Source organism: Elgaria multicarinata, chromosome 10, assembly GCF_023053635.1.
Source record: "Elgaria multicarinata webbii isolate HBS135686 ecotype San Diego chromosome 10, rElgMul1.1.pri, whole genome shotgun sequence".
Classification (NCBI taxonomy): domain Eukaryota; kingdom Metazoa; phylum Chordata; class Lepidosauria; order Squamata; family Anguidae; genus Elgaria; species Elgaria multicarinata.
In genome coordinates, this window is record NC_086180.1 from 48,250,255 (window position 1) to 48,277,024 (window position 26,770).

The following is a 26,770-nucleotide window of genomic DNA, read 5'->3' on the forward strand; positions in this document are numbered from 1 at the left end:
ACATAAAAGGGACATAGGGTTTTTTTTTTAAGAGAGTTGTATATTGAAATTAAAAGGAACAGTAGCTATCAGTGCCCACTGACAACCACACAGGGAGGCGAGTTCAAAACACGAGATAGTTTTGTACAAGGACAGTACCCTCATGGTAGGGATCCACATCCAAGTATCTCTCCACTACATGCCTGGGCAAGAGCAAGTGCCATATAGGTGTCACAACCTTCCCGAAATTTGTGTGAACTGCCAACAGAAAGTTTGGCTTTCAGACAAGGGGCTTCCAACAATTTATTTATTTTTCTAGACAGACTTCAAATAAGGAAAATGCCATTTGCACACATATCCACTTGCAGATCCCCCACCCCTCTTCTCCTACCTAAGATGCAAACAACTTCATATTCCAAGGAGGCATCCAGCAGCTTGATACTTAAGTAGCTATATATTTTTTATCCAGACACTCGTGAAGACGTTTACTTCTTAGGAGGAGAGCAATGACAAATCTTGATAAAATAGTTAAGAGCAGAGACACCACACTGACAACAAAGGTCCGCATAGTTAAAGCAATGGTATTCCCCGTAGTAACCTATGGCTGTGAGAGCTGGACCATAAGGAAAACTGAGCGAAGGAAGATAGATGCTTTTGAACTGTGGTGTTGGAGGAAAATTCTGAGAGTACCTTGGACTGCAAGAAGATCAAACCAGTCCATACTCCAGGAAATAAAGTCAGACTGCTCACTTGAGGGAATGGTATTAAAGGCAAAACTGAAGTACTTTGGCCACATAATGAGAAGACAGGATACCCTGGAGAAGAGGCTGATGCTAGGGAAAGTGGAAGGCAAAAGGAAGAGGGGCCGACCAAGGGCAAGATGGATGGATGATATTCTGGAGGTGACAGACTTGACCTTGGGGGAGCTAGGGGTGGCAACGGCCGACAGAAAGCTCTGGCGTGGGCTGGTCCATGAAGTCATGAAGAGTCGGAAACGACTGAACAAATAAACAACAAATTCTTTATGTTTATTTTTATTTGATTTTGCTAGGATAACATGTTTTTGAATTACTTCTCTCCCATTCCCCCAACGTGAACAGATCTTATTTTCATCCATGACAAAACATTACTTCTTGATAGTCATGTGTATAATGAAAGGACTAGTATTTTTCATTGTTTTTCTTGCCAGTCACACTAGATCTAGGGTATTTTGTATATAGGTGGGATAAAAATAGAATAAATTACAAAAAAAATTAAATACAAATCTCGTAATGACTTTATATTTACATTTTAAAGGTTTGTTTCATACATTTATTCTTAAAAGCTTTTAGTTAAATGAGGAGAAATGTGACATTTAAGTAGTAAGCCACTCAGGGCAAGGATCTATCTTCTTGTATTCTGGAAAATGTGATACACATTTATAACATCTATATCTATATCAATATACATATAGACAGACAGACAGAGAGAGAGGGGGGGGGGGGAAGAGACAAAATAAGAGCCAAATAGCATGTGACACTTATTGCATAGTGTATAGCGGAGAGTTAGCTTTTTATTTACTCAATTGTAAGTGTGCATGGCCCTGATTTGGATCAATCAGCATGACTAAACACCAGGAAGGGAGGATTACACCACTTGGGGAGGGGGGTGAGGAAAAAAGCTTTCAATGATGCCAACAAAGACTTATTTATTTTAACTCCCTTATGATGGGGTGGGGAAAAATTTTAATACTCCCCTACTGTTGCATGGTGGTCCCAATCCAAATTAAAGCCACAAGAGCTTATACTAAAGACAATAGAAAAACCACTTTCAACTACAGAAAGCTTTGGCTATTGGGCAGTATAAAGATGTAATAAATAAATAAGTGATGTGCTTAGCATAACAGTACTTTGGATCGCACTCTACTACTTTATCTACCATCCAGTACTATCAAAGCTTCTTTAGGAACCCTTAGGGCAAATGGCACCCTATCCTTAGTCTTCCAAACACATACTATTCAGAGAAGCAAGGTCATTACCAAGAACAAGGGTCTTTCTTTGGACATTTTTATTAAACTTCCAGAGTTAAAACCTTCTTAGACTTAAAGGTATTTTGGAAATACTTCATGATTCCAAGCTTCAAAAAATTATTGCTACTAAGAATTAGGATGGAAAATCAGTATTCTATCAGCAGTCATAGTTTTGTACCTGAACGTGTTACACTGAAGCCCTGATATATATGGTGGCTTTGAACAAATCACTATCAAATGTACTTTTATTCTTCACAAATCAAATTACTCTCTCACACATGGACACAAAACCCTTCCAAAAGGAACTGGAGCGAGAAACTACAATGTAGTGCATTTTCACAATTTCAACTTCCTAAGTCAGGCAAGGACAAACTATATCTCTGAAGAGCACAGTCTGTCAAGAGAATCACAGAACTATATGAAGTTACCTATCAACTCCATGAATCTTCAACGAAATGTAATGGAGATTCTGGACAGCGAGAATTTCAGGAGAGCAATGACAAATCTTGATAAAATAGTTAAGAGCAGAGACACCACACTGACAACAAAGGTCCGCATAGTTAAAGCAATGGTATTCCCCGTTGTAACCTATGGCTGTGAGAGCTGGACCATAAGGAAAGCTGAGCGAAGGAAGATAGATGCTTTTGAACTGTGGTGTTGGAAGAAAATTCTGAGAGTGCCTTGGACTGCAAGAAGATCAAACCAGTCCATACTCCAGGAAATAAAGCCAGACTGCTCACTTGAGGGAAAGGTATTAAAGGCAAAACTGAAGTACTTTGGCCACATAATGAGAAGACAGGACACCCTGGAGAAGAGGCTGATGCTAGGGAAAGTGGAAGGCAAAAGAACCAAGGGCAAGATGGATGGATGATATTCTGGAAGTGACAGACTTGACTTGGGGGAGCTAGGGGTGGCGACAGCCGACAGAAAGCTCTGGCGTGGGCTGGTCCATGAAGTCACGAAGAATCAGAAGCGACTGAATGAATAAACAACAACAATTTTGTGACAAATGCAAGTATACGGTATTTCAGAGCTTGAAACATTTGCATTGTTGGGATTTGTGAAATATGCAAATATATGTCTGCAAAGATATCCATTTATAGAATGATAGATACCTATCCATTATCAATGCTTCCCAAAGTTTTATAAAGATCTACTGAATTCATTAATTTACAGTGCATGGTATGAATGTCAATCTCTTTGAAAGACAATCCAGCTAATAGAGACTGAGCAGCCCTGGAAGTATCTTCAGCATATGGATCCAAAGAATCTGATTCCTATTCTCTTTCATCCTGTAAAATACAGCAGGGTCAAGTCTGGATTTCTGTTCTGTGCTTCCACTATAATACTCATAAAAACTGTCTAAGCTAGTGTTGTGTGTGTTTCTGTTTCAATATATTTTACAGTAATACACCACCAAACATGAGCAATCAGTGTTTCTAAGGGAAATTCTGTTTGCATACTTTTGCTGCACTGGTACACATTTGTAAATGTCCCTTGTTGTGCCCAAGCAGGCTTATCAAATCAGTAATAGTTATTTCTCCACCATAACAGACTATATTCTTTTACTGGTTATTCCTATGTTCCCTGCTCTGGAATCTGTATTAGATAATTGAGTGGTATATAAATATTGTAAATAATAATAATAAGCCAGGGAAGCTGCAACAATAGTGAAACAAAACCAAAACCAAACACACACACACACACACACACAGAGAGAGAGAGAGAGAGAGTGAGAGAGAGAGTTTGGGTGCTATTGCAGACCTGGATGACAAGCAGTAACTTAGAGGAAAGAATAAAACACCTAATGAATAATCACCAACTCAATTGCTGTTAGCAATTTGGATTTACTTGCAGCTCTGTCTTCCAAACACAGCCAGGTGTTGCTTAATTTATGAAAACTGACAAGATCATGGCCCTAGGTGGTCTGGCTGCAAGCTACAGAGATTCTCCGATTACATTAGATTATGGAGTGAACATACCCTAAATGCTGTGGAGGCTGGTGGCTCTGATATCAGTAGGGCACTAAATCCACTCCAGGTTTCAGTCAGAACCAGCTAGAACTTTAAAGGACCTATCTACACACCTTGGATAGCTCCATTAGAGTTCTGACTGGTTCTGACTGAAACCTAGAAAGGACTCATCATCCCACTGATACCAGAGCCACTAACCTGCATTCCCTAAATGATAATATGGAAGTTAAATAAGTGAATCAGTGGTCATTATTTTTTGAGGAGAAATCTTATAAATTCCAACATGAAATGCTGTAATACTCTTCCATGTCCAGAAAGTCTTTATAGATTCACTATACTTTAGAAATACCTACATTACATTAAGTATATGTTACTGAAATGCAAAAATAAAACTGCCACAGAAAGAATTATCAATTGAGCAAAACATAAAATACCCTACCAATCTTGTTTGGAGTTAATAAGCAAAAGACATATTCATTTTTGTGAACCGCCCAGAGAGCTTTGGCTATTGGGTGGTATAAAAATGTAATAAATGAATAAATAAATAAATTTCATATATTATTTTTTCTCTTTTTTCTGTTGCAAATAGTGCTCAAATCAACCTGATACAATTTGCACTGTAGTCTATGGCCTTAGCTAGACCTAAGGATTATCTCAGGTGAATGGAGGGGTCATCCCTGCCTGCTCCCACTATCCCCTGTGTATCATTTGGATGTACAGGGATGATCCCGGGACGATCCCGGGATATAGGCCTGGTCTAGCCATGCGAACACCCTTTAAGCACACACTGGCCTATTGTTTTTCTCCCAGTAGGACTCCATTAATGAAACATCATTTTAAGTTTAGATAATTGCATGCAAATTACTTGTTAAATCCAGAAATGTTACCATATCCTAACTTTAATGACCAAGATGGTGGCCATCAGCTGGACTAATTCACCAGATTCACAATTCACTTGAATTAACTAAACAAATGAAAGCCAGGCATAGACTATTTAACGCATTAGCTTAGGGCACATTTTTAGAACTAAACCATACAATTATGTGAGAAAGTGAAAGATTTTGGTTTGTTTTTCTTTATATCATACTCCAGATGCACCAAATGCTCTAACAGTTAAGAAATCATATTTCTTTAACATCCTTCATCCCATCTTGATTTCTCTGGCACTATCTCCTTGCTAACATGCGCAGCTTCCTGCTAACTTTGTTAAACAACTTTGTTTCCACCAGAGCCAAGACTAGTCCATTCCTGTTTCAGCCTTTCCCTCCCTGTTCCTTCCACACCCAACTATTCCCGAGAGCACAGTCCCTATTTTTCATCCCAACCTGCCTTCTTCCTACCTGTAGGTCCTTACTAAGCCTTCTGGAGTATGATTGCAATAAATACATTTTGTTTCAAATGCAGGCAAAAAACAAAGAAAAAAGAAAACCAGAAAGATAGCCATGCTCCATGCCATGTCCTTCTATTGTTCAGAGGGCATTCTGCGAGTTAATTCCCCACCCCACCCCAATTGATTATAGCTTGTGAAGCCTCCATTCATCAGTTTCTGGGATGGAGTCAAACAGCCTCTTCAACTTCACAACTTTTGCATTCTGAGAAGTTGCCCTTCTTTGATAGATGCTTTGTGGGGCTGGGGGAGAATCACTACAAATTTGGGGGAACTTCACCCATTGCATGGATCAGGAAAAAGGATGTACATCACTGAATTGCCCTGGTAGTGCAAGGATGCAGCCATCTATTAACTGTGCTGCACTGTGAGGCTGCAGCACAGCCTGAGAACAGAGGGAAATGTTCCTATATTGTCTAGCGGACCGGCTCCCATTTTCTTAAAGTTTCTTAGTATGCAACCTTGTTGAGCAGAGTTATGAAGCTGTTTTTATGTAATTTTACTTAATACAGATATAATCAAAATTTATTGGGCACATCAGTCCTGGCAGCTGCCCTTTCATTGTGCGACACATCTCCTTCACCCTGCAAAGGCATACACAGATGGCAGAGAACATGGCTGCCATAACTGCAAGTCACAACAGAAATATGAAAAAGCTTCATTTAGGGGAGGCGGCACGTTTTGCACCTTTCACACCATTCCCCCCACCCTCCCCAGGCAACACTTTGGCCCGACTACTTGAAACACTACATCCGTGGTTAGAAATTTCAGATCGGTAAGAAATTATATCGTTAAATAAAATAAATAATGTAATTCTAAATTACATAATGTAATAGTACATTTATTTATTTTCGATTTTTAAACTTTTTTAATGTGTTATTATAATTAGGCTGGAAATTAGCAGGAAATCTAGCAGATAACACATAGCATGAACTTTCCTTTGGTTAAATCTATTTTGATATTCTTTTAGAATGTTCCCACAGAACCACCAAAAAAAGCGCTGCACAACTCCCGATGCTTTAATCCTCTTAGCTGTGTGAAACTCCACTAAAATTACTGTCATCATCCAACACCCACCTTACTTATTCTGAGCTATAAAATACATATTTCAAATAACTTAGGATGACAATAGGGATTTAGTAGCTTTTGTATAATACTTCTTCCTTTCTTGAGTAATTCAAGATAAAAGTTCTGAGATCATCCAGCTGATATCAATGTAAGAATAGACATTTCTAAAACAGTTTTTGTCCAATGAAATGAACATTAATATCCATTAATGATACACTTACCTCCCAGATTCATTCCAGCTTGAAGACACTTCTGTAATCGGCAAGCTGGACAGTTTTTCCTTCGAATCTTATCAATTATACAGTCATTCCGTCCCGCACATAAATAGTTGTGCTGCCCTGCATTGACAAAAGACAAACAAAAATTATAAGCTATATTTTACCATATACGGCTGAACATACAGTCCAAAGTCCAAATTCGTAGCCCTACAAACGAAAGAAGGGCTTTCCAACTTGTTTGCAAGTTTTTTTATTTCTTTATAAACTTGAAGCAGCCAGAGCACTTGGGACAGTTCACAGCATTAAATTGCATAACTTTTCTTTTCTTTAAAACAACATCAACAGCAGCAGCAGCATAAAACACAAGGAAACAAATTGAAATCAGTAAAACAGAGACAAAGAGCGTAAAATCTTTTATGTCCTAGGAAATAACATTCTACCCATGCAGACTAACACATGTATTATGGCCTGAACTTTTGTGGACTAGAGTTCACTTCATTAGGTGCATGAAGTGTTATCCTGAGTTAGCAGGTATATATGCATATGAGGGAGTGGAGGGGCTGTAAACACGGCTGTTAAAATACAAAACAAGAACAAAAGGAGGAGAGCAGCCAAGTCAGGTCAGAAAAAAAGGAGGAACAGGTTCCCAGGATACAAATAATTTATTTTCATGAAGCCCGATGCATTTCGGCCTGTATTTTATCCAGGCACAGTGAAAAGGCAAACTCGGTGGCCCAGTTTGCATGTAATGCTAAGTGAAGATTTAATGCCGCCGCATGGATGAGCCTTTGAGAGCCCAAGCAAAAGCTCAGGCTCACACGCTCTCCCCTCAAGTCTCCTCCCTCCCACACTGTCAGGAAGAGTTTGTAGCCATGATTTAATTTCAGTTTCTACAATTCCTTGCTTGTCATTATGTACACACCAGAAACTGTGGTTTAAAATAAACTCTAGCTAAACGAACCAGCAAAACAATCCAGGGTTTGTAGTTGGCTTGTTTAGCAGTTGACTACTGTTTGTTTTAAACAATGATTCCTGTTTCATACATAATGACAAGCCAGGAATCTTAGAAACGAAAACTGAATCCTGTTTTAAGTCCCCCTCCCCACCACACAGGATTTGGGCTTGCAAAGGTTTGTCCACATGGAGTTATGTGTGGATGCGCCCAATATCGGGAATGATTAGGAATAGTATTGAAAATTTAAAAGCTAGTATTTTGTCTTTGTATAAATCTGTGGCAGAGCGGCATTTGGAATATGGGAAAGGACAAAAAAGAAAAGCTAAAATGACCAATGGCTTGGAGAAAGGCTAAAGCAGTCTGGGATTTTTAGGGTTGGGAGGGGGGGAAATGCCTACGGACATGATAGAGGTTTCTAAAATTATGGGTGATGTGGTGGAAGTAGATAAAGATTTTGAAAATTCTGCCTCTCTTATACTGCTAGTACTTGGGATCAGTGAATGAAGCCAAGTGACGGAAGATTCATAACAGACAAAAACATACAATACATCTCCTAGTTTGGATGCAAAGCAAAATCACAACTTAGCACAACTCTGCATTTGTTCTAACTATTTTTTAATAGATACATTTGAAACAGCTTTTTAAAGTTTATGGACATAGGCATAGTAAGCAAAAAAAAAAAAAAAGCAGCAAGATTGCTGCTCATAATAGAAATTGTAATATGATTAAGGTAATTATCCTTTCTGTGTGCTTTCCTAAGAATATTATTCAAAGAGAAACCTTTCACAAGCCCCGACTGTGATATGCTGGACAAAATCAAACTATTATATCAATTATATGTTGTGTCTTCAAGGCCCCAAAGAGATATAATCAGACTTAAATAGAACAGGGCATGTGCTCTCCTCAGACACCAGGGTTTGAAGGCTTTGTTAAATGTTTATCAAAAATACTCCTCACTCTAAGTTTTTAAAAGTTGAATCCTCCTTTCAAAAATACATATGTAGCTGTGCCAGATGTAGCTTTTCTTTAAAATGTCACATAGATATGTCTGTTGTCAAGATCTTTAAGTGCCACTTCAGTTCTATAGGGCAAATTTACATTTTTGTTGGTTGGGGAATACTCCAAGCAGATTTCAACACATATTTTTTACAGTACAAATTAGGGTATTTTTAATGGTGACATATCCCTTAGAGCAAATCTCTGAGATTATCAGAGCCATGCTACACATACAAGGAAACTCATGTTAAAAGAATTAACTAGTGTCAAAAATATGCAAGTTTTGGTCATGTACATGGACACTAGCAGTTGAATCCCCAAAGTGCTATGCCACAGCATAGCACACTCCCAGAGCTTAATAACTGGCACACATCAAGCCAAATCCAGCTCCTCTCAGGGAAACCTCCTGGCATCTCAGTTGCCAACCCCTTCTCTCCATCTCCTCCATGCCTACTTAATCGGCCTGGATGAAGGAGAGTGGTGGGGAGACAATGAACAAAATGCAAGAGGATGGAGGAACATGGTCACACCTTCCCCCCTCCATCTCCCGGAATTGTGGTCCAGGGGAGGGGGGAGGCAATGGTTCCATTTTCTTTCTCTCACACCACTTCCTCTAGCCTGCAATTGGTCTTGAATTGGTGATTACGGATCAGCCTGCATTCCGTCACCCAGCTCTGGCCAACAGGGTGACCAACCACAGTAGCCAAGGAGGAATCCTTCCTGTTCACATTTATGAGTTACTCATCATATCTACAAATGCTTTGCTCAGAAATGGTTCTTTCCACTACTTGCGAGAAAAGAATGGAGAGGGTGGAAAGACAATATTTTGTCTATTTTTATTACAGACGGATTACTCACTTTCCTTAACATCATTACAATGGGATCAATAATACACCACAGGTTTAAACACACACACACACACACACCTGCATAACCTGAATTAAAAAAAACACATAAGTGTGTGTGTTTAGTTTTTTGTTTTGTTTTTACCTACAACCTTCCTTTTGATCCTGCAAAACTGGTTCATCACCACTCCCACTATAGCTATCATTTTGCACAAAATGTACTGATTTGGCCTTGAGGCTCATTTGAATCCCAATTGCATCTGCAAATGTTTGCAAGAAACCTGCACCCTCATCTTAACAGGTGGCTAGACTCTTAACAGGTGGCTAGCAACTCTCAGTCAAGGACATTTACACAACTACTTTTCTCTGTTCATGGAAAAATCTTTGCCCCATGTCTTGCTGAAAGCAGTCCTCAAACACGTACGGGGCACAATGTCACTAGCCTTCTTCAAAAGAATCAATAAAGTCCTCAGATTTAATGACCAGCTTCAGCACCCAACGAACAATGTGATGTGAAAGACAAGCTTGTCCCTGTGTGTGAACTGTGAAATATGTTTATCAAGCCCCTCCTACAGTGCTTCATGCCATAAAAGAGTGTTTGAACTGATAAACAATCAGTGCCATTCAGAGGAAGATGTGCACCAAACCTGCAAAGATGGTACAAAATTCTGAGAGTGCTGCAATTCCAAAAATTTGTATGTTTATGACAGCACAGGCATATATGCTGAGAAGAAAGAAGGTGCCACAGCAGCACAAAACCTAGGCCAGAAAGTGGTTCAGAAACTAACGCTGCATTTACAGTTTGAATGGAATATAACAACTAATAATTTCTTCACCAGTGTATCACTAGCCAAGGGATTAGCTAAGACAAACCTGGTTCCAATTAGAAAAAAATAAACCCATGAACCCAGTGATGGCAGCAGCATTTTTGATTTTCAAGAAGACTTAACATTTGTAAGTTATGTGGGAATGGTTCTCCTTTCAATGCATGATGATATAGCCATCTCAGGCCAGAACTCCAAACCCCAGAAAATTCTTTATTATAATAAAACTAAAGGTGGTATGGACACCTGTGACTTGGTGGCCTCCGCATACACTTCCAAACGCCTTATCAATCAGTGGCCAATGGTACATGTTTCTCAAAACAATGGACATACTTTGCCTATACTGTTTGGGAGCTGAAAATTCACTATTGTGAGAACACCCCAAAAGACAAATCTTCTTCCCAGATCTAGATCTTGGGGGGGATCCGCACGTCGCTCCCAGAGCGCTTCTATGCGATCCCAGTGCACCCCAAAAACGATAGTCTGACTTCCCTGTAAAAGAAACGAGGAAGAGCCGTCCATGCTACTGCCGCCGAGGAGAGCTCGGCAGGGGAGAGCTCTCCTCGTCGTCGGCGGCGGCGGCGGCATGGACGGCTCTTCCTCGTTTCTTTTACAGGGAAGTCAGACTATCATTTTTGGGGTGCACTGGGATCGCATAGAAGCGCTCTGGGAGCGACGTGCGGATCCCCCCTAGACTTGATCAAACTCTGGGTTGAGTGTGGACACATAGCCAGCTTTGCCTGGGATGTCAAAAGAGGCAGCCTCATAACTGGTAGGGTGTGTCATTGCTGACACCAAGAAAAGGGGAAAGTGTAATCTCTGTAGCTGATACGACAGAAAATCACAACAATATACCCATTTTGTCTATCCTACTCATGCAATGGATTGTGCATAAGCTGTTCGAGTGGAATGTTGCAAGGTCTGTGGGGTCTGTTGTTGTTACCAGCAACTTACAACTCCTGACTACTGCCTCTGTTGTACTTGTGCAACTGCTATAACTTTGTTATACGTATGTTAGTGTCACATATTTTAATGTTTAAAAAACTGTAGGGTCAATTAGATCCCACATACCATTCACATAGCTTTTTGAATTATACATTGTTGATCTGAACACCTTATGAGGGACTATGTTGTTTTGCTGGAAAAGAATTTACTTGAAACAGCTTTTACTGGAATATGCCAATGCAGGCGTTGTTGTTGTTGTTGTTGTTGTTTTTAAAAAAGCACCTAGCAAATGGTGTCAAACTTAATAACTTCTACCAGGTATTTTATTTGTACACCTTTCTTGGGATACATTGATCCCAATACTGGTTGAACACAGTAAATGTTTCTACCATTAGAGGGTTAAACCAGAAACTCTGCTATATTTCCTTAGAGTCTGGCTCTATGGATTGTGGAGCACTTGGAGATGGGTTTGCAGGCCCAGTGCTACAGCTAGGTTCAGCAGGCACAATTATTGGTCCAGGGTTCTCTTGTACCACAGTGGTGCTCTGGCCTGGTTCCTCCTCTGTTGGCACCACTGGTCCTCATCCTCTGAGTCTGTGTCCAGGTCACGGCTGGACTCTGGGGTCACGACAACACAATTCATTGCTCTTTTTGTTTACTTGTGGTAACATCTGTTGGTTGTCAGTATATTGGTTGGTTTCAGTATATGAAAGCATATACTGCTTTCATACCATTTTCATAGCATTATATTCTGCTTGGTGTAGATGTGTCATGGGCCCCAACAGTTGTCAGTGCACTTCATTACCGCTATAAAACAGTAGTGTAGATCCTGCAGTGCACTTCAATATCACTATAAAGCAGTAGTGTGGCTCCTGCCTTTTATATACTGCTTTCATAGTGGAATATCCTGCTTGGTGTAGATGAGCCCTGTGTTAAGTCACTATGAAAGTTGGAAATGCATCAGCTATGGCAACCAGGAATGGATGCTCAGCTTTAAAAATATTCTTCTGATGATACCTATCCACTGAAATAATGTCTGATACATGCATGCATGCCTATCTACATATATGATCATTCGTCTTTTTCCCTAAGGGGGAAAAATCAGTTCCCAAGATTGATTGTTCTTTTTGCTAACTCATAAAGGAAAAGAACCAAGGCCAGATTCTCTCTCCACATTCATAAGCTCGCTTCATGCTCATAAATAAACATTATTAACAGCCTCTTGGCTACATTAACTTCACACACTTATTTTGGGTCTCATTTCACTTCTGAAACGGGCTGTTTTAATTATTTGCCCAGCGGAATGGAATGAAAATATGCTGTGGAAAATCAATGAGGAAAAGGCAGCTGGGAGGGGGGCGACGGGAAGGATGCATCTCTTGGAAATCTAGTTCACAAACAGGACTCTCTCTGTAGTGGAGAAACAACCTCCTCCTCCTCGCCTTAGCTCACTGAAGCAGGTTTTAACGCTGCAGCACAGAATCCACTTCAACCTTTCATTTCCGCTTACCCAGCTGTGTGTGAAACATAACTTCTCCTAGCAGCTTCCAAGTCACTATCTCTCATCCAAATCAGTGCTATTATTTCACTGCGTACCTGCAATCTTCTAATTGGCAAAACATGACTGCTAAAGAGTATGTCACTGCAATGGTATTAGTTACAGCTCTTTTCAGGAGTGATCTGTTTTGAAACATGAACAAAATATACACATCTCTATGCCATATATCGGTCTCTATTTCAATAGTAATACTCTTCATTTCTATTTTACAATTAGAGACTATCAACAATATTTATATTCAGGTTTGGTTTTGTTTTAAAAAAAACTCATCGTATTTTGGAGCAAAACATTAACTCCATGAAATGCATGGAACTCCGCATTTTGATATTAAAAGGCTCTTTCTTATACAGTGAACAGATTTTTTCTTTTAGCAGTTGCCAACTGCCCAGCAACAGCAGCCTATGTTTGCACTCACTATTTTAGGCTACATCACATGTCAATTACATAACCTTGTTTCACTGCTCTTGAACTGGTTAGAACAACCTGGGAAAGAGATTAGAGCAGTCCCTCAAAATTCTGCAATGCAAATTCAACTGCATGCCCCAAATCCCTACCACTTTATAAAATATTACATCTATGTTCAGGCTTTCTCCATAACTGGTTACTTATTATTAGAGCAGACTAAAACTTGTGATAATTAACTTCTCCAGTTCTGCTTATACCAGTGCAGTCTGACTATGTAGTATCAGGAAACTAATAAATAATGATCCACGTTGCTCAGATTTATGGATAGCAATTGAATTAACTGTAATTCACAAAAGACAGATCGAGGGTGTGCCAGTTGTTTGCAAAGTCTTTGGGGTGAATTGCTGAACTGCAGTATCTGATGTTAGCACAAAGATCTAAAGAAATCAGAGCCCACAGCTGGGTCATGAACAAAGAGATCTGTTCAAGAGAAAGTATGAGAAACAAGTTCCTTAAAATGCTTTTTAAAGACTTAAAAAGTCTTTAAATTGGGAGCGTGGGTGCTCGGATAAATGGATGATCTCGAGCATTTTCTGCACATGTCAAGGTCACCCAGTTAGCCAAGGACCCCAGGAATTTAAATTGTCTTTGGGCATCCCCTCTTTCTAGTGCACCCCTCCACAAGTTCCCCATTTTCATATAAAAGGGCATGCCACTCCATTTCCCTACACCAAAGTAAGTAATTGCTTCTACTTTGACAACTTTCAAAATAGAAGCGGTTACAGCGATCCTAAGAGAAAAATGGGGGTGGCGCCTCAGGCAGCCTTAAAAACAGGTGCAGACAAGTGGGGATTCCTAGCAGAGCCCCCCCTAGGTTCATGACAATGCATTGAAACCTGTAGACAGCTTGCTAGAGAGTTGATTTACACCCTGCTTCCCCACCTGTCAACTGTGCAAAACAGCCTTGCTACAGTGTAGCCTTGGGTGGTCCTTTGTATGTTTGACATGCAAGTGAGCAGCAAAGGCAAAGCCCCTATATTTTTAGATACAACTGTGAAAGTGCACAACTGCGAAAAATCAAATTACAAAAAGTAAAATGGCCATTTGTGCACATAAAATGGGGCTGGGAAAATGCGGGGGGGGGGGGGGGGCGGAAATTCCCAGCCCTATTTTTGTGAAAACAGAAAAAAAGGGGATACAGGGGACTTGGCAAGTAGGGAAAGGGGCAATGGCAGTTACTTGGCTGCAATTGCTCTGAAAGAGGTGACAGAGATTCCTGCTGATGTTGCTGAGTGTCTCACTAGCTGATACCCTTTACCCATGATAGGTTGGCCTGTCCGGGCATGTCCTACAACAGACCATTGGTTATCAGGGTAGCTTGTTTGGAAAAAACAAGCCACCCTAATAAAACTGGTCTGGGTTCACACAACATACTAATGTATGGTAGGTTGTTCAAGCAACACACTAATGAACGGTGGGTTGTTCAAGCAAATCAGTACCTGGTTCAAGCATTCAACACCTGTGTATCCCAAACTACATGGCCAAAGCTAGGACCAACTTTATTTTCCCAAACAAACTAAAGAGATATTTAAATTAAATAGTAGTAAGGACCCTAAAGCAAATGTGAGTCAGTTTACTTACTCGAAGTCATCAGAGCACAATGTTCACATCAACTGAATAAACAGAAGCTTCCTCCCCAAAGACAGAGCTCTGTACCCCACCAGTCCTAAAGCAAACCTTTATGTTTCAAATCAGGTGTATTGACTAAAGGCACTATCCTACGAACATTTAAACAGAAAGAAGTCCTACAACTCCCAGCATCCCCCAACCAGGTGGGGCATGCTAGGAATTGTAGGACTTTTTTCTTGTCTAAACATGCATAGGGTTGCACCATAAATGTATTTTTCTCCTGAATGCTATATATAATGGTGTATTTCTTCTATGAGTTCCTTCGATTACTTTTTTTTCATCCATTTTAAAGTTATGTGCTTTTTGAAAAGATTGGGTTCAATGTCCTGTGTTCTTGTTTAGGTTCCCACTGGATTATACCTTTTATTTCATCTTTCTTTACTGGCCTAGGTTAATTCTAATACTTATTTTATCTTTAGTGTTCTTTCTATTTTTTATCCACTATCTCTGCTTCTCTCTTGTTCTACCTCTCACTTTAGTCTGGATATCTCTGCTGTTTCCTCCATCCATATCATGGCTTCTTTTATTTTGTTGACTAAATGGAGCTATTCTCAAGTAAATGGATGGCGGACTGCTGCCAAAGTATCTTTAACAACTACAGGCAGATCAGTTCTTCACTGGTTTAAAAGATACAGTACTTTAATTCCCTGCATTTCATAATTTTTCTACTTCTCGCATTTCCATGAAAGCTGATGCTAAAGCAACCTATTAGTCTAATTAAAAAGACAAAAAACAAATGTTTAAGCAATGTACAAAAGGACTATAACTCAAAGATATTTTTTCCAAGCAAATTAGGTATTTCCTCTTTATTAGTATGCATATTGATTCACATCTTCAGTTTTCCTACTCTACCCATCTCATATTTCCTCTTTTCTTCTTCAGAAACAATCTTTATATTCTCCCCAAAATACTATTCCTGCACATATTGATTTACAAAAGCCACATTGTCTAATATCACTACAAAGCAAAATAATACCATATTATCTGAAATGCTTCTAATTGCATTCCCAGAGCAACTGGAAACTATACACTTGCAAATGTGTGTGCAGCATCTGCATACAGAGAATAAGGACAGGACCCAATTGAGCCCTCTTCCCCTTCCCCAACCTATTGTGTATGCCCCCACACAGGCATGCACATAGGCCAAAAATGGGGGGCTGGGCACCACAACCTGCCGATGTGTTCAGATCAACAGCTGAAGCGCCACTCCGTAATGGCTGGCAACAACCAGGGAGGGGGACTTTTCAGTGGAAGCACCCCATTTGTGGATCCTCCTTCTCAGACAGGCTTGCCTGGCAACTTATTGCTCAAGTGAATGTTAGTGTCTCAACTACAGGTGCTCTGGGATGAAACTGATTATCTGGATCCATTCCAGTCTGGATTCAGGCCCAGTTTTGGGATGGAATTGGCCTTGGTCGTCCTTATGGATGACCTTCTTCTTCGAGAGAGACAGGGGGACTGCAACCCTATTACTTCTTCTTGATCTCCGAGTGGCTTTCAATAGCATTGACCATGGTATCCTCCTGGACCGCCTTCTTGAGTTGGAGACATATAATGGTTTGATCCCTACTGCTTTGTTTCCTTGAAAAATTGCATTTTTATGAGTGGGTTACAGGAAAACCGCTGCACAGATGTGTCTGAAATTTTTCACAGATGGCCATCTGTATGTTGCCCAAGTTTCACATTTTTAAAAATTCATCGCTAGAAAACTGCTGCACAGATGTGTCTGAAATTTTCAACACATGACTAGCTCAAGGCCATCTGTACATTGCCCAAGTTTCATGTGTGTATCTTGAAAAATGAGAAAGTTATAGCCCTTTGCATTGATTGGATTGCATGAAAAATCACATTCCTAAAAAAAAAATCATTGCGAGAAAACTGCTGCACAGATGTATCTGAAATTTTCAACACATGACCAGCTCAATGCCATCTGTAAAGTCACCAACTTTCATGTTTCTATCTTGAAAAATAAAAAAAGTTATATGCATTTTTTTTCCAATGCAAGTTAATGGGAATGATTCGGACGTCCAAATCTCATTTCGGATTCGGATCCGAACTGAATCAGGGAGGTCCAAATCGAACCAAATTGGGCCTGGTTTGGAAGATCCGAATCGGGGTCTGAACTGAATCAGGGGGTCCTTGCACAGCCCTAATTCAAAGACATACTGGCAGGAAGTGGAGATGCACTACACCATTTTGTTCTGTGTCTCCAATTGTAAAAGATCTTATTACAAATCCTTTTAAGGACGCTCATTTAAACTGATACCTAAGTAATTATGCATTGGGGCCAGTAACCCCAGGACTTAGGATTTCCAATATAGTTATATTATTACAGTTAACAAATCCACACTAATTAACACTTGTAGGTACATTAGAAGATGTAAGATAGAGCTATTCCCACCAGGCAGATGTGAAAACCAATGCATGGGCTACATGCAGGGGGAAATAAAAGTAATGTGTTCTCCTATTTCATTCTTCAAAAGGAACTAAGTACCTTAATATGCTTTTATAAGGACAGCATATGTTGGGCTTTATACATTCACATGTATTTTACCTTTTCTTCTTCATCGGCCCCTGCCTTGTTGCCTGTTTTACTTTTTGTAACAGACAGGTTCAAATTCTTCAGCACATCTCGAAATACATGTGCACTTAAAGCTGCTAACGTGACCCTATATTCTCAATGAACAGCAATGCTAGAATAATCTGCACAAATATAGAATGCCAGCCCATTTATGTTAACAGTGAACCTTTGATAGACAGGATGTGTTAAACTTTAACAAAATAAGAAATTGGAGAATTAAAATGTATTGCCTCTCCTACTTTATCTTTCATAGATTATACTGCCGGTCCCATTAACAAATCGTTACAAAAACATCATTGTTCTGTGTGCCTATTCTAATGTGCATTTTTTCCTCTTCCCTCCCTCCCTCCTACCTTTCATGATTAGGCTGTTTCAATCTTCTCAGTAAGCCTTGTAGATTCCAATCCCCTCTTCTACATGCATCTTTCAACATGCTCCAAAGATATGTTTTATCTTTGTCATATATGGATTGCTATGCAATAATATTTAAATACTATGAATAAAATATTCTGTCAAATCTCTATCTCAGCCTTTCCTGGCCCAGCTAGAGATGATGGAAGTGGTAGTCCAAAACATCGAGAAGACTGCTCTATTTGATAATTTTATTATTAAGATAGACGGTTCTTATTGGAAAAACATAACTGCTGTAGAGATTCAATAGGGAGCTTTAGTGTGCTGGAGGTGACCTTCAAAACATGTCTCTAACTTTGCTTAATGTCTTCATGAGGCCTAATAAAGAACTCTGTTTATTTAGATTAGCTTTATCAGGAAGGTAAATGATGGTCTTATCTTGTTCCGTTGGTGGTTCATTGAGACAGTGGGGGTACACAGAAGAGGTACAGGAAGATTTCTGTAGCATTTCCAGCATAAAATTCTTCAGCCCGTCTGAATTTTATCAGCCGAAATTAAACTAGGCACAACCCATGATCCATTGATATTAGATATCATGCAGTAACTCCAGTGGAGCTTCCACACAGTCTTCAATGGTTTGTCCAGGCTGGATTGTCCACAGGTGCTCCATTTTGTACAGACAAACTCCCCTGTGAGTAAGCTCCTTTGTTCAGCTCAGTGGCACGGCCGCCTTTTGTATGCACAAAGGAATGTATCCAGAGCCATCTTTATCACTCTTTATCTATTATGGCTGTGAGTACAAAAGGATGATCCCCTCCCCCAATTTTGACCTCTGTAGAAGACATAGCTCATGTCTACATGGGGCAAAATCCCCGGGATCGTCCCTGAGAGTCCACATGACGCACAGGGGATCCTGGGAGCAGGGAGAGAAGATCCCTGCATTTCCCTGGGAAATTGCCCTACACTTTTCCCCCGGTCCTGGGATGATCCCGAGACCACAGGATGTGTGGACGGCCATTCCAGTTTGTCCTGGCTCTTCATGAGTAAACGCAAGGAGCCAGGAACCAGGCACTGGGCAGCTGCGTGTGGACTGAGGGGGAGGATCTTGTGATCATAAAATCGCTAGATCCTCCCCCCTCCCTCCCAGAACGCTGGGAGGTCTAGACACGGCCATAATCTTTGCTTGGAAAGGCTAGGATTAGGGAGTGTAGGGCTGGGTGGGGGAATATGAGTTTAATATCCCAGGGCTATGTCAAGCCCGAGGCAATATTGCAATATTTGATCTTGTGACTGTACTTGCTCTGTTGTACTTGCTCAATGTCAATATTGAACAAGGATGAGGGAAGGATTTGAGTTCATTGTATCAAGGAAAATCTTTGCAATAAAACTGTTAATAATGGGGATGGGAGAAAGAGTTACAGGGCAACTAATCTGTGTTAAATCATCTTGAACATACACCAACACCTGCATTTTTAGAGTTCTTTGTTCATTTCAATGTTATAGAGAACTATTGTATATGCAGTAGAGATCCCACATGGAGCCATTCCTGATACTGAAATGAATGATAAAAAAAAAACCTTGGTTATGACACGTTAGCTCCAGAGTCACACCATGTTACCAATACCAGAGCCTTGGGCCTAAGCACCTCCCAGTGATAAAGATCCTGAATTTTGCAGTCTACACAAAACATGTTAGCTCTATTCAATTACCAACTCATCCTAAAGCAAGCTTCCTCATTCTGGGCCCCTCCAGATGTTTGGGACTAAAATTCTCATAACCATTGGCCATGCTGGTTGGAGTTGTAGACCAAAACATCTGGAGGGACGCAGGTTTGGGAAGGCTGCCTTAGAGTGAAGGGGATCAGGTATGGCAATGCCTGCATCCTATCTGAATGATCCCCCCCCCAAAGTTCCATAAAATATGTGATTTTTTTTAAAAATGCTGATAGTAATCAAGGAATTATTTTATTATGACTTCAATACAGGTAAAATTAGCTCTGTGAACATGTGTTTGAAAATGCTACATACATTAAATCAAACCAAAAATTAAAGCAAATGAAATTTGTGTACTAAAAGGTTTTTCCACTTTAGTAAGTAGATTATAATGAAATGTAGTAAAATATTTCATACAGCTGATTAGTCCGTTCTCACTTATTTACACTCTGAAGCAGTGTGAGGTTTTCAAAATTGGAATGTAGCCAAAACCAACATTCAAAAACAATTAAAGATTGGAGAGAGCATAATTTATGTAGCGGGTTTTTTAAAAAAAAGAAAAAAAGATTCAAACAGTACCTAATAGCTAGAAAATTAAGGGCCAAAAATAAGAAATATGCAATTATAATATATTACTCACACACAAACAGGAATGATTACAGAATTTTAAATACTGCTGTGCAAATGCACTAAATACTCCTCTGCAAATAGAGGTGGAGGCAGCCATGAGCAAAGAGAGGGTCAACATTCTTCTGCTTGCAAATGAACACTTAACAGTTTCTGTAATTCGGATTGACATTATTTGAAAAAAGCAAAATTCAGCATCCTAACACACAAATATAGAACTAATAAGAGGATGTACTGGAATAATATTCACTACATCATACAAACTGTAGTAGCAATGGTCATGGAACAACACTTAAGAAGAGGTTTCCTCTAGGAAGTGGTACATCTCCCTTGCGTAAGAGGTGGATTCCACTTGTGCAATGGAGTTGGTGGGACCTACCACTTGCAGAAGGGAATCGGCAGGGAGGAAAGGCATTGGCAAGAGCATAATCACCAATTGGATTCTGCTCCAGGAGCCCTGTTTCGATTGAAAGCCCCACTGGCAAAAAAAGGCAAGGCTGAAGGAGGGCAGAGACTTTTACAGCCTCTCTGTCCTTTGCTTCAAATATTTTCAACTAGACAGGCTGAGCCCATCTAGCTTGCTTTATCAGGGAATAGGTGGGGATTGCCACTGAGAGGCTCTTGGATCCAGGGGATCCAGGACACTTCCCCTCCCTGTCCTCTTTTCACCCTGACTTCTCTTATAAGGTTGCAGTAGAGAGGGGATTGGGAAAAGATCCACAATCAGATCTTCTCATCTGCAGTCGTAGCTCTGTCAAGGGCCATGGAAGAGGAGATACAACATCCTATGACTCCCCAGATGCTGTCTAGGAGCCATAGGATTACTCAATCCAATTTTATTCAAAATTGGAAATGCAAATAACAATAACTACAAACAGGGTGATAACAGGAAGCTGCTATTGTCAGTATCTGTGAATAACCTTGGGTTTATATTTCATATTGTTTCTGCCCCAGGAAAAATGGCTTTCCTGGTTTTTGCTTTTATTCATCACAGAACATAGTGTACATCAGTTAATTATTCTGCAAAATATGCAGCCCTGCCCAAATGTAACATGGTCAGAGTCCCCACAGTTCTATTGTAGCATTCTAAACAATTATAAATGTGCAAGAAAATGTTTACATATTATCACTGCCACAGATATTTAAAACACTTTAAAATACTTTTTGTAAAATAAACAGGTTACAGGCATGTTTTGTAAGAACACAGAGTTTTATCCAACAGTGTCCTTTTGCCAGAGGAATGGACACTGCTGGTGGATGGAATTCTCCCCCACCCCCAGAGCAAATTTGGGGGCTGCAGGGGGGGAGGGGAGGGGGAAAACCGTGATGCATGAGGAGCAGTCCACTCCTGTGATATTAGATTTAACCCTTAGGAAGCAGTATCAGTGGTATACAGTTATATCAACACTTTCACTCAGATCTCCCTATTCAGAGCAAAAGAAAGAAGGAAAACATACTCAACAACTCCGAAGAAAGTAGGAAGGGAAAGAGAAGTATTCATCTCTCTCTCTCTCTCTCTCTCTCTCTCTCTCTCACACACACACACACACACACACACACTCACACTCCCTTGGGAAGTGTATTTGGAATAATATTCAAAGGTTGCAAAGCAGCATAAAGACTTCAGAGCATACTACATCCTTACTGATTTTGAATACTGTTTCACTATCACTAAACAATCAAACAACCCTCCTCCGCCCCGAAAAATCATTCCAACTTGTATCTTCCTAAGCATGTACATCTTTTTCGCTGTGTTGAGCTTTCCCTCATCTCTAATTTAAGGGTCGCTGTGCTGGCAAATTAAAAAATAGGATGTGTTCAGATAATCATGGTGTCCGGTCAGTAAAACCATAATTGGAAGGTGCAGCACTACATGACTATGCAAAGGCATGCAGAAGAGAAGGATGCAAAGGAGACTAAGGCCTTAGCTAGACCTAAGGTTTGTCCCAGGGTCGTCCCTGCCTGCTCCCGGGATATGCTGTGTGTCATTTACATGAACAGGGATGACCCCGGGACGATCCCGGGATAAACCTTAGGTCTAGCTAAGGCTTGAGACTCAGGCAATCCAGGTTCTAGACCCCACTCAGCCATGAAGCTCACTGGGTGACTTTGGGCGAGTCACTGACTCTCTCAGCCTAATCCACCTCACAGGGCTGTTGTGAGAATAAAATGGAAAGGAGAAGTATGTAAGCCACCTTGAGTCCCTAGCAAGAAAAAAGAAGGCAGGGCATAAATGTGGTGGTGGTGGTGGTGGTGATGATGGTGATGATGATGAAGATCATCTCAAAGCATTCTAGCTGTCATAGACCCATATCTATCACCACAAAGCTATATTCCTCTTACATTGTATTACAAGAATGGGATATTTCTACCAGCATTGTAGTATAGTAAGATGAACCTGCCACACTTGCTTTGCACAGGAGCCCACTATAGTAATAGATGCAGACGATCATGCGCCATCATAACTGTTCAGTTATGAATGGGATGCCACATAATAAGTAGGGAACACAGTACTTCAATGCTTCACTCACATTGTGTGAGCACTAAGTAAATATTACAACAGCAGTACTACACAGAATTCCTCAGTGCCTGCCCATTGCTTTCACAGAAGCGATGCATGCTAGACTACCAGACAAACAGATTTTCTCAAAGCCAGAAGTAAGCATTTTTCTTGCAGTTTTGACTTCCCAGTAGTATTTCTTTTTTTATTTAGGTCCACATAGGCCAAATTAGCTGCAGTTGAGCTCAAGGGTCTCCTCAGTTTACTAAATAAAAGCTCTCTCTAGGCTGCTGTTTTTTCTGCCGTTTGCCAAGTATTGTTGAAAGATGCAGGGGAAGTATGGAACAACATTCACATTCCAATTCTTAGGCTGCACTCCTTATGCCATTGCAAAAAAGAGTGCTACAGAAATTTTATAACCCTAAAATAAGATGGAGAACTCAAATCGCACAATGGCCAGCTAAGCAAAAGGATGCAATGAAATCGTGCTTCAAAATATACTGATTCCTTGCGCTCCTGAAGAGGTTCTTAATTTTGAAAAACACCTCCACCAATAGTTTATGCTTTGACTCCACTTCCTACATTGCAGTTATATATCTTAGGAGAAAAGCTCGAGAAGGTTTAAAAATCAGGAACCTGAGAATCATATTCTCAGACTATGATCGTGTATATTGGTGCTGATGTTTAAACTGTTGCATTCATCAAACTGCATTCCAACTGAAACTGAGACATTCCAAAATGAGAGATTGTAGTACTATAATACAATTAGAACTGAACATACAAAGAAGTCTAGAAGTAACTAGATCTCCAGAAAAATGTCACTTCACATCAGGAAATCTTACTGACCCATTATAGCTACAGCTTGCAGTAGGCTTTGCTGAATATTCTTCTCTAGCACAGATGCTTGCACTGAATTCAGTTAGGTAACTGGTTCAATTGATTTGAATTCCCCCCCCGCCCCGCCCCCCCCCCCCGGTAGATGGGACAGGGGTTAAGACATCATTTAAAGATAGCTAAATATGGGGTGGTAGTAAGGAAAAGAAGATAAAGTTCCTAGCAGAGAGGAATCAAGAATAAGAGTTGCACCATTCCATATTAATGATTAATACTACGTCTGAGAGATCTTCTCTTTGGCTTAGCAAGAAAGACTGATGACCTCTATTTTCACTATTGCTGAGAAGTGGTCAGTTAACCTTCATAATGAGTATAATGATTAATGCCTACTATGCAAACACAGTAGGGCGCAAAGCCAAATTCATGCTTCTGACACCTCTAAATGGGCATTAGTTAACTTACAACAATACTTTTAAACAGATAATTAACCTTGATGTTAGTCTGTCAGTCATAATTTTTGTTGGATTGTATGAGTTTTGTTAAGGGGTGATAGTATTGCCAACTTGGTGGTGGCTGGACTTCGGTACCTTTAAAAATTGCATGCACACAGACTTTAGGCAGCTGAAACTTTTGTTGTTGTTATTGTTGCCATGAAGCTTTTAATGCTAAGAAGCCCTGCTGGGGGAGGGAGTGAAAAACTGGCACCATGTACATTGATGGTGCTATATAAATAAATAAATAAATAAATAAATAATAATAATAATAATAATAATACTACAGAGGAACAGTTTTTACATAATTCTGAAAACGAGTAAAGCAAAAATTAATCAATATACTGGGAGGTCTTACCCCTATTATGTTTGATTAAATTTTGAAATACTATTATTATAAAATATATATTGGTCACACACACACATACAAGCAGAATGACAAGAAGTAGGATAGAGGAGAGCAACGTTACGCAAAGAATGGACTTCTGAAAAACTTAAAAAAAGGTTTCTACTTGGCAATAAATTGAATTATCTCCACAAGACTGTTGAAAATGTTGCCTGTTCCAACACACATTTGAAAAAATAATCCTGTCATTGCTCACATTCTAGCCAAACCCACTTCCAGCATAAATAAATCTGCACATAGCTCATATATTCATGGATACTGTTACAGTATCATGTACCCACATGGGATATTTTATATCAGAACAGTGTTAAAAGAATTAAGATGTTAAGATGATATAGGATTGGATCTAGATTTAAGCACATACAACAGGCACGGAGGAAGCACACTTCCCTACCCCCCCTTTCCCAGAGCAGCTTCTCCAGCCCCCAGTCCCAATGCTATGCAAAGGTTTGGAGATACTGATGAATGGCTTGTGCCATTGCATGGGCATTAAGAGGGAAGACGGATTCCTCAAAATTGGGCAGAGGAATCTTTCATGAGCAGGGGGGCACGATAGTATGTTTCTAACAGCTCTGTCGCATGTATATCTAACCCATAAAGTTTAGAAGTGTCTATATAAGTTTTAATTTTTTAAAATGCTTTGCCATGCTCTCAGTATGACATCAAGGGGAAAAGAGGAAGTTCTTAATCTAAATAATAATATGTAAGTGTCAATGCTCAACTCTGCACAACAGCCCTGCCAACTGCTCTGAAAGGATACCCTACTACTTAATATAAATTTGGGTGTAAGATGAAGCCAAGGTTTAGGATCATCACACCGGGTTTGCATGCTCCCCACACTTCCTCCAGAGCAGCTGCAAGGAGGATATCAGAAGATTCCACCTCTGTTTCAGATTGACTGCAATGTAGTGTGTCATCTGAAATCTAAACTATGGTGAATTTTAACTAAAGTTTGTTAAACGAAGGTAGTTTCTTAAACTCTGGCTTGACATTGGGTTGTTCCCACTAACCATAGTTATTATTAATCACCGTTTACCAAGTTTGGATGACATGGCAAGTTATGATTAATCAAAAATGGAGGTGAAAGCTTCTATTGGGCCTATGCCAGAGTGGGGCCCAGGCCGCAGAAGCTCAAGGAGAGGCTAGGCTTGTTCTCGTATTGCTTACTTATGGTTTCATGTTACATCCAAACCAGCCCTAATAGTATGGGGACAGGCTGCAATTTCTCAATGAAGGTGGAAAGAATTGTAATATGAACAGCTGGAACAAGGAGAAACTCTTCTTCTTCCTCAGGACTAAGCAGCAAGTGCAACTTTGCTTTGATAGGCATTGGAAGCTAACACATAACTACTAGAAAATCAAGAATATGGTCAATTAGAGCAATGGAATAAAAAGTGGATTAAAGATAATAGAATGTGCAGAAAGATGACGAGGTTTGAAGAATTAGTAGTAAGTAAGGAGGAAGGGAAAGGAGGGAGTATAGTTTCAAAAGGATTAATGAGTGAAATATATAAAATATTGTTAGAGAAGGAGTTTAGAGAGATTACAGAGAAAATGGTTTGGGAATCAGATTTGAAGATACAAATAGGGCGACAGAGCTGGGAGGGACTATGGAAACAAAGAGTGTTGAGAAGTTTATCAGTAAGAATAAAGGAGAATTATTTTAAAATCCTATGGAGGTGGTACCTAACCCCGGTTAGATTGAATAAGATAAGTGATCAACATTCAGCAAATTGTTGGAGAGGTTGTGGGGAAAAAGGAACGTATTTACATATGTGGTGGCAATGCAAATATGTACAAAGATTATGGAAGATGGTGTTCTCAGAAATTGAAGAAATAGTGGGAATGAAAATAGAACAAACACCAAAAATAGCATTGCTGTCACTATTTGAAGATATAAAGTGTGGAAAAGGAACTATAGAGCTGATATCGAATTTGTTGGTTGCAGCACGACTGATGGTAGCTAGGAACTGGAAGGTCCAAGGGGAATATACTATTGAGGAATGGTACAAAGAAGTATGGGACATAGCCATTAATGATAAACTGACATGTAATATTAAGTGGAGAAAAGGCGTAACTAAAATAAATGAGTTCGAAGGAATTTGGAAACAGTTCCTAGTGTTTGTGTTTACTAAGGGAAGTGGGAAACCACCAGCAGAAGAAACGATTAGATTTTGGACTCAAGAATGATCCCGAGGTGGGGGGTGCACTTTTATGTTAAGAACGAAGATGTTGTAGTATGATAAGGTATATGTAATAGTTTTTGATATTTGTACTCAACAATCATTCAATATGTATGCAGCAGATATTTGATGTTTTTCTTTTTCTTATTGTGTTTTGTTTCAGTTATATTTTGGTAATGTTTATCTATGTTTATATAGTGTTGAAAATGAATAAAAATTAAAAAAAAAAAAAAAA

At 39.8% G+C, this 26,770-nt stretch overlaps 1 protein-coding gene across 5 annotated transcripts in view; it reads right to left on the reverse strand.

The window, feature by feature from the left end:
* Positions 1–26,770, reverse strand: part of NR3C2 (nuclear receptor subfamily 3 group C member 2) — a 155,837-nt gene that overhangs the window by 29,893 nt on the left and 99,174 nt on the right. For all 5 annotated transcript variants that reach the window (XM_063135684.1, XM_063135681.1, XM_063135685.1 and 2 more), the window contains one exon: positions 6,637–6,753. In XM_063135684.1, coding sequence (XP_062991754.1) covers positions 6,637–6,753 — 117 coding nt within the window. The remainder of the gene's footprint in view (positions 1–6,636; positions 6,754–26,770) is intronic.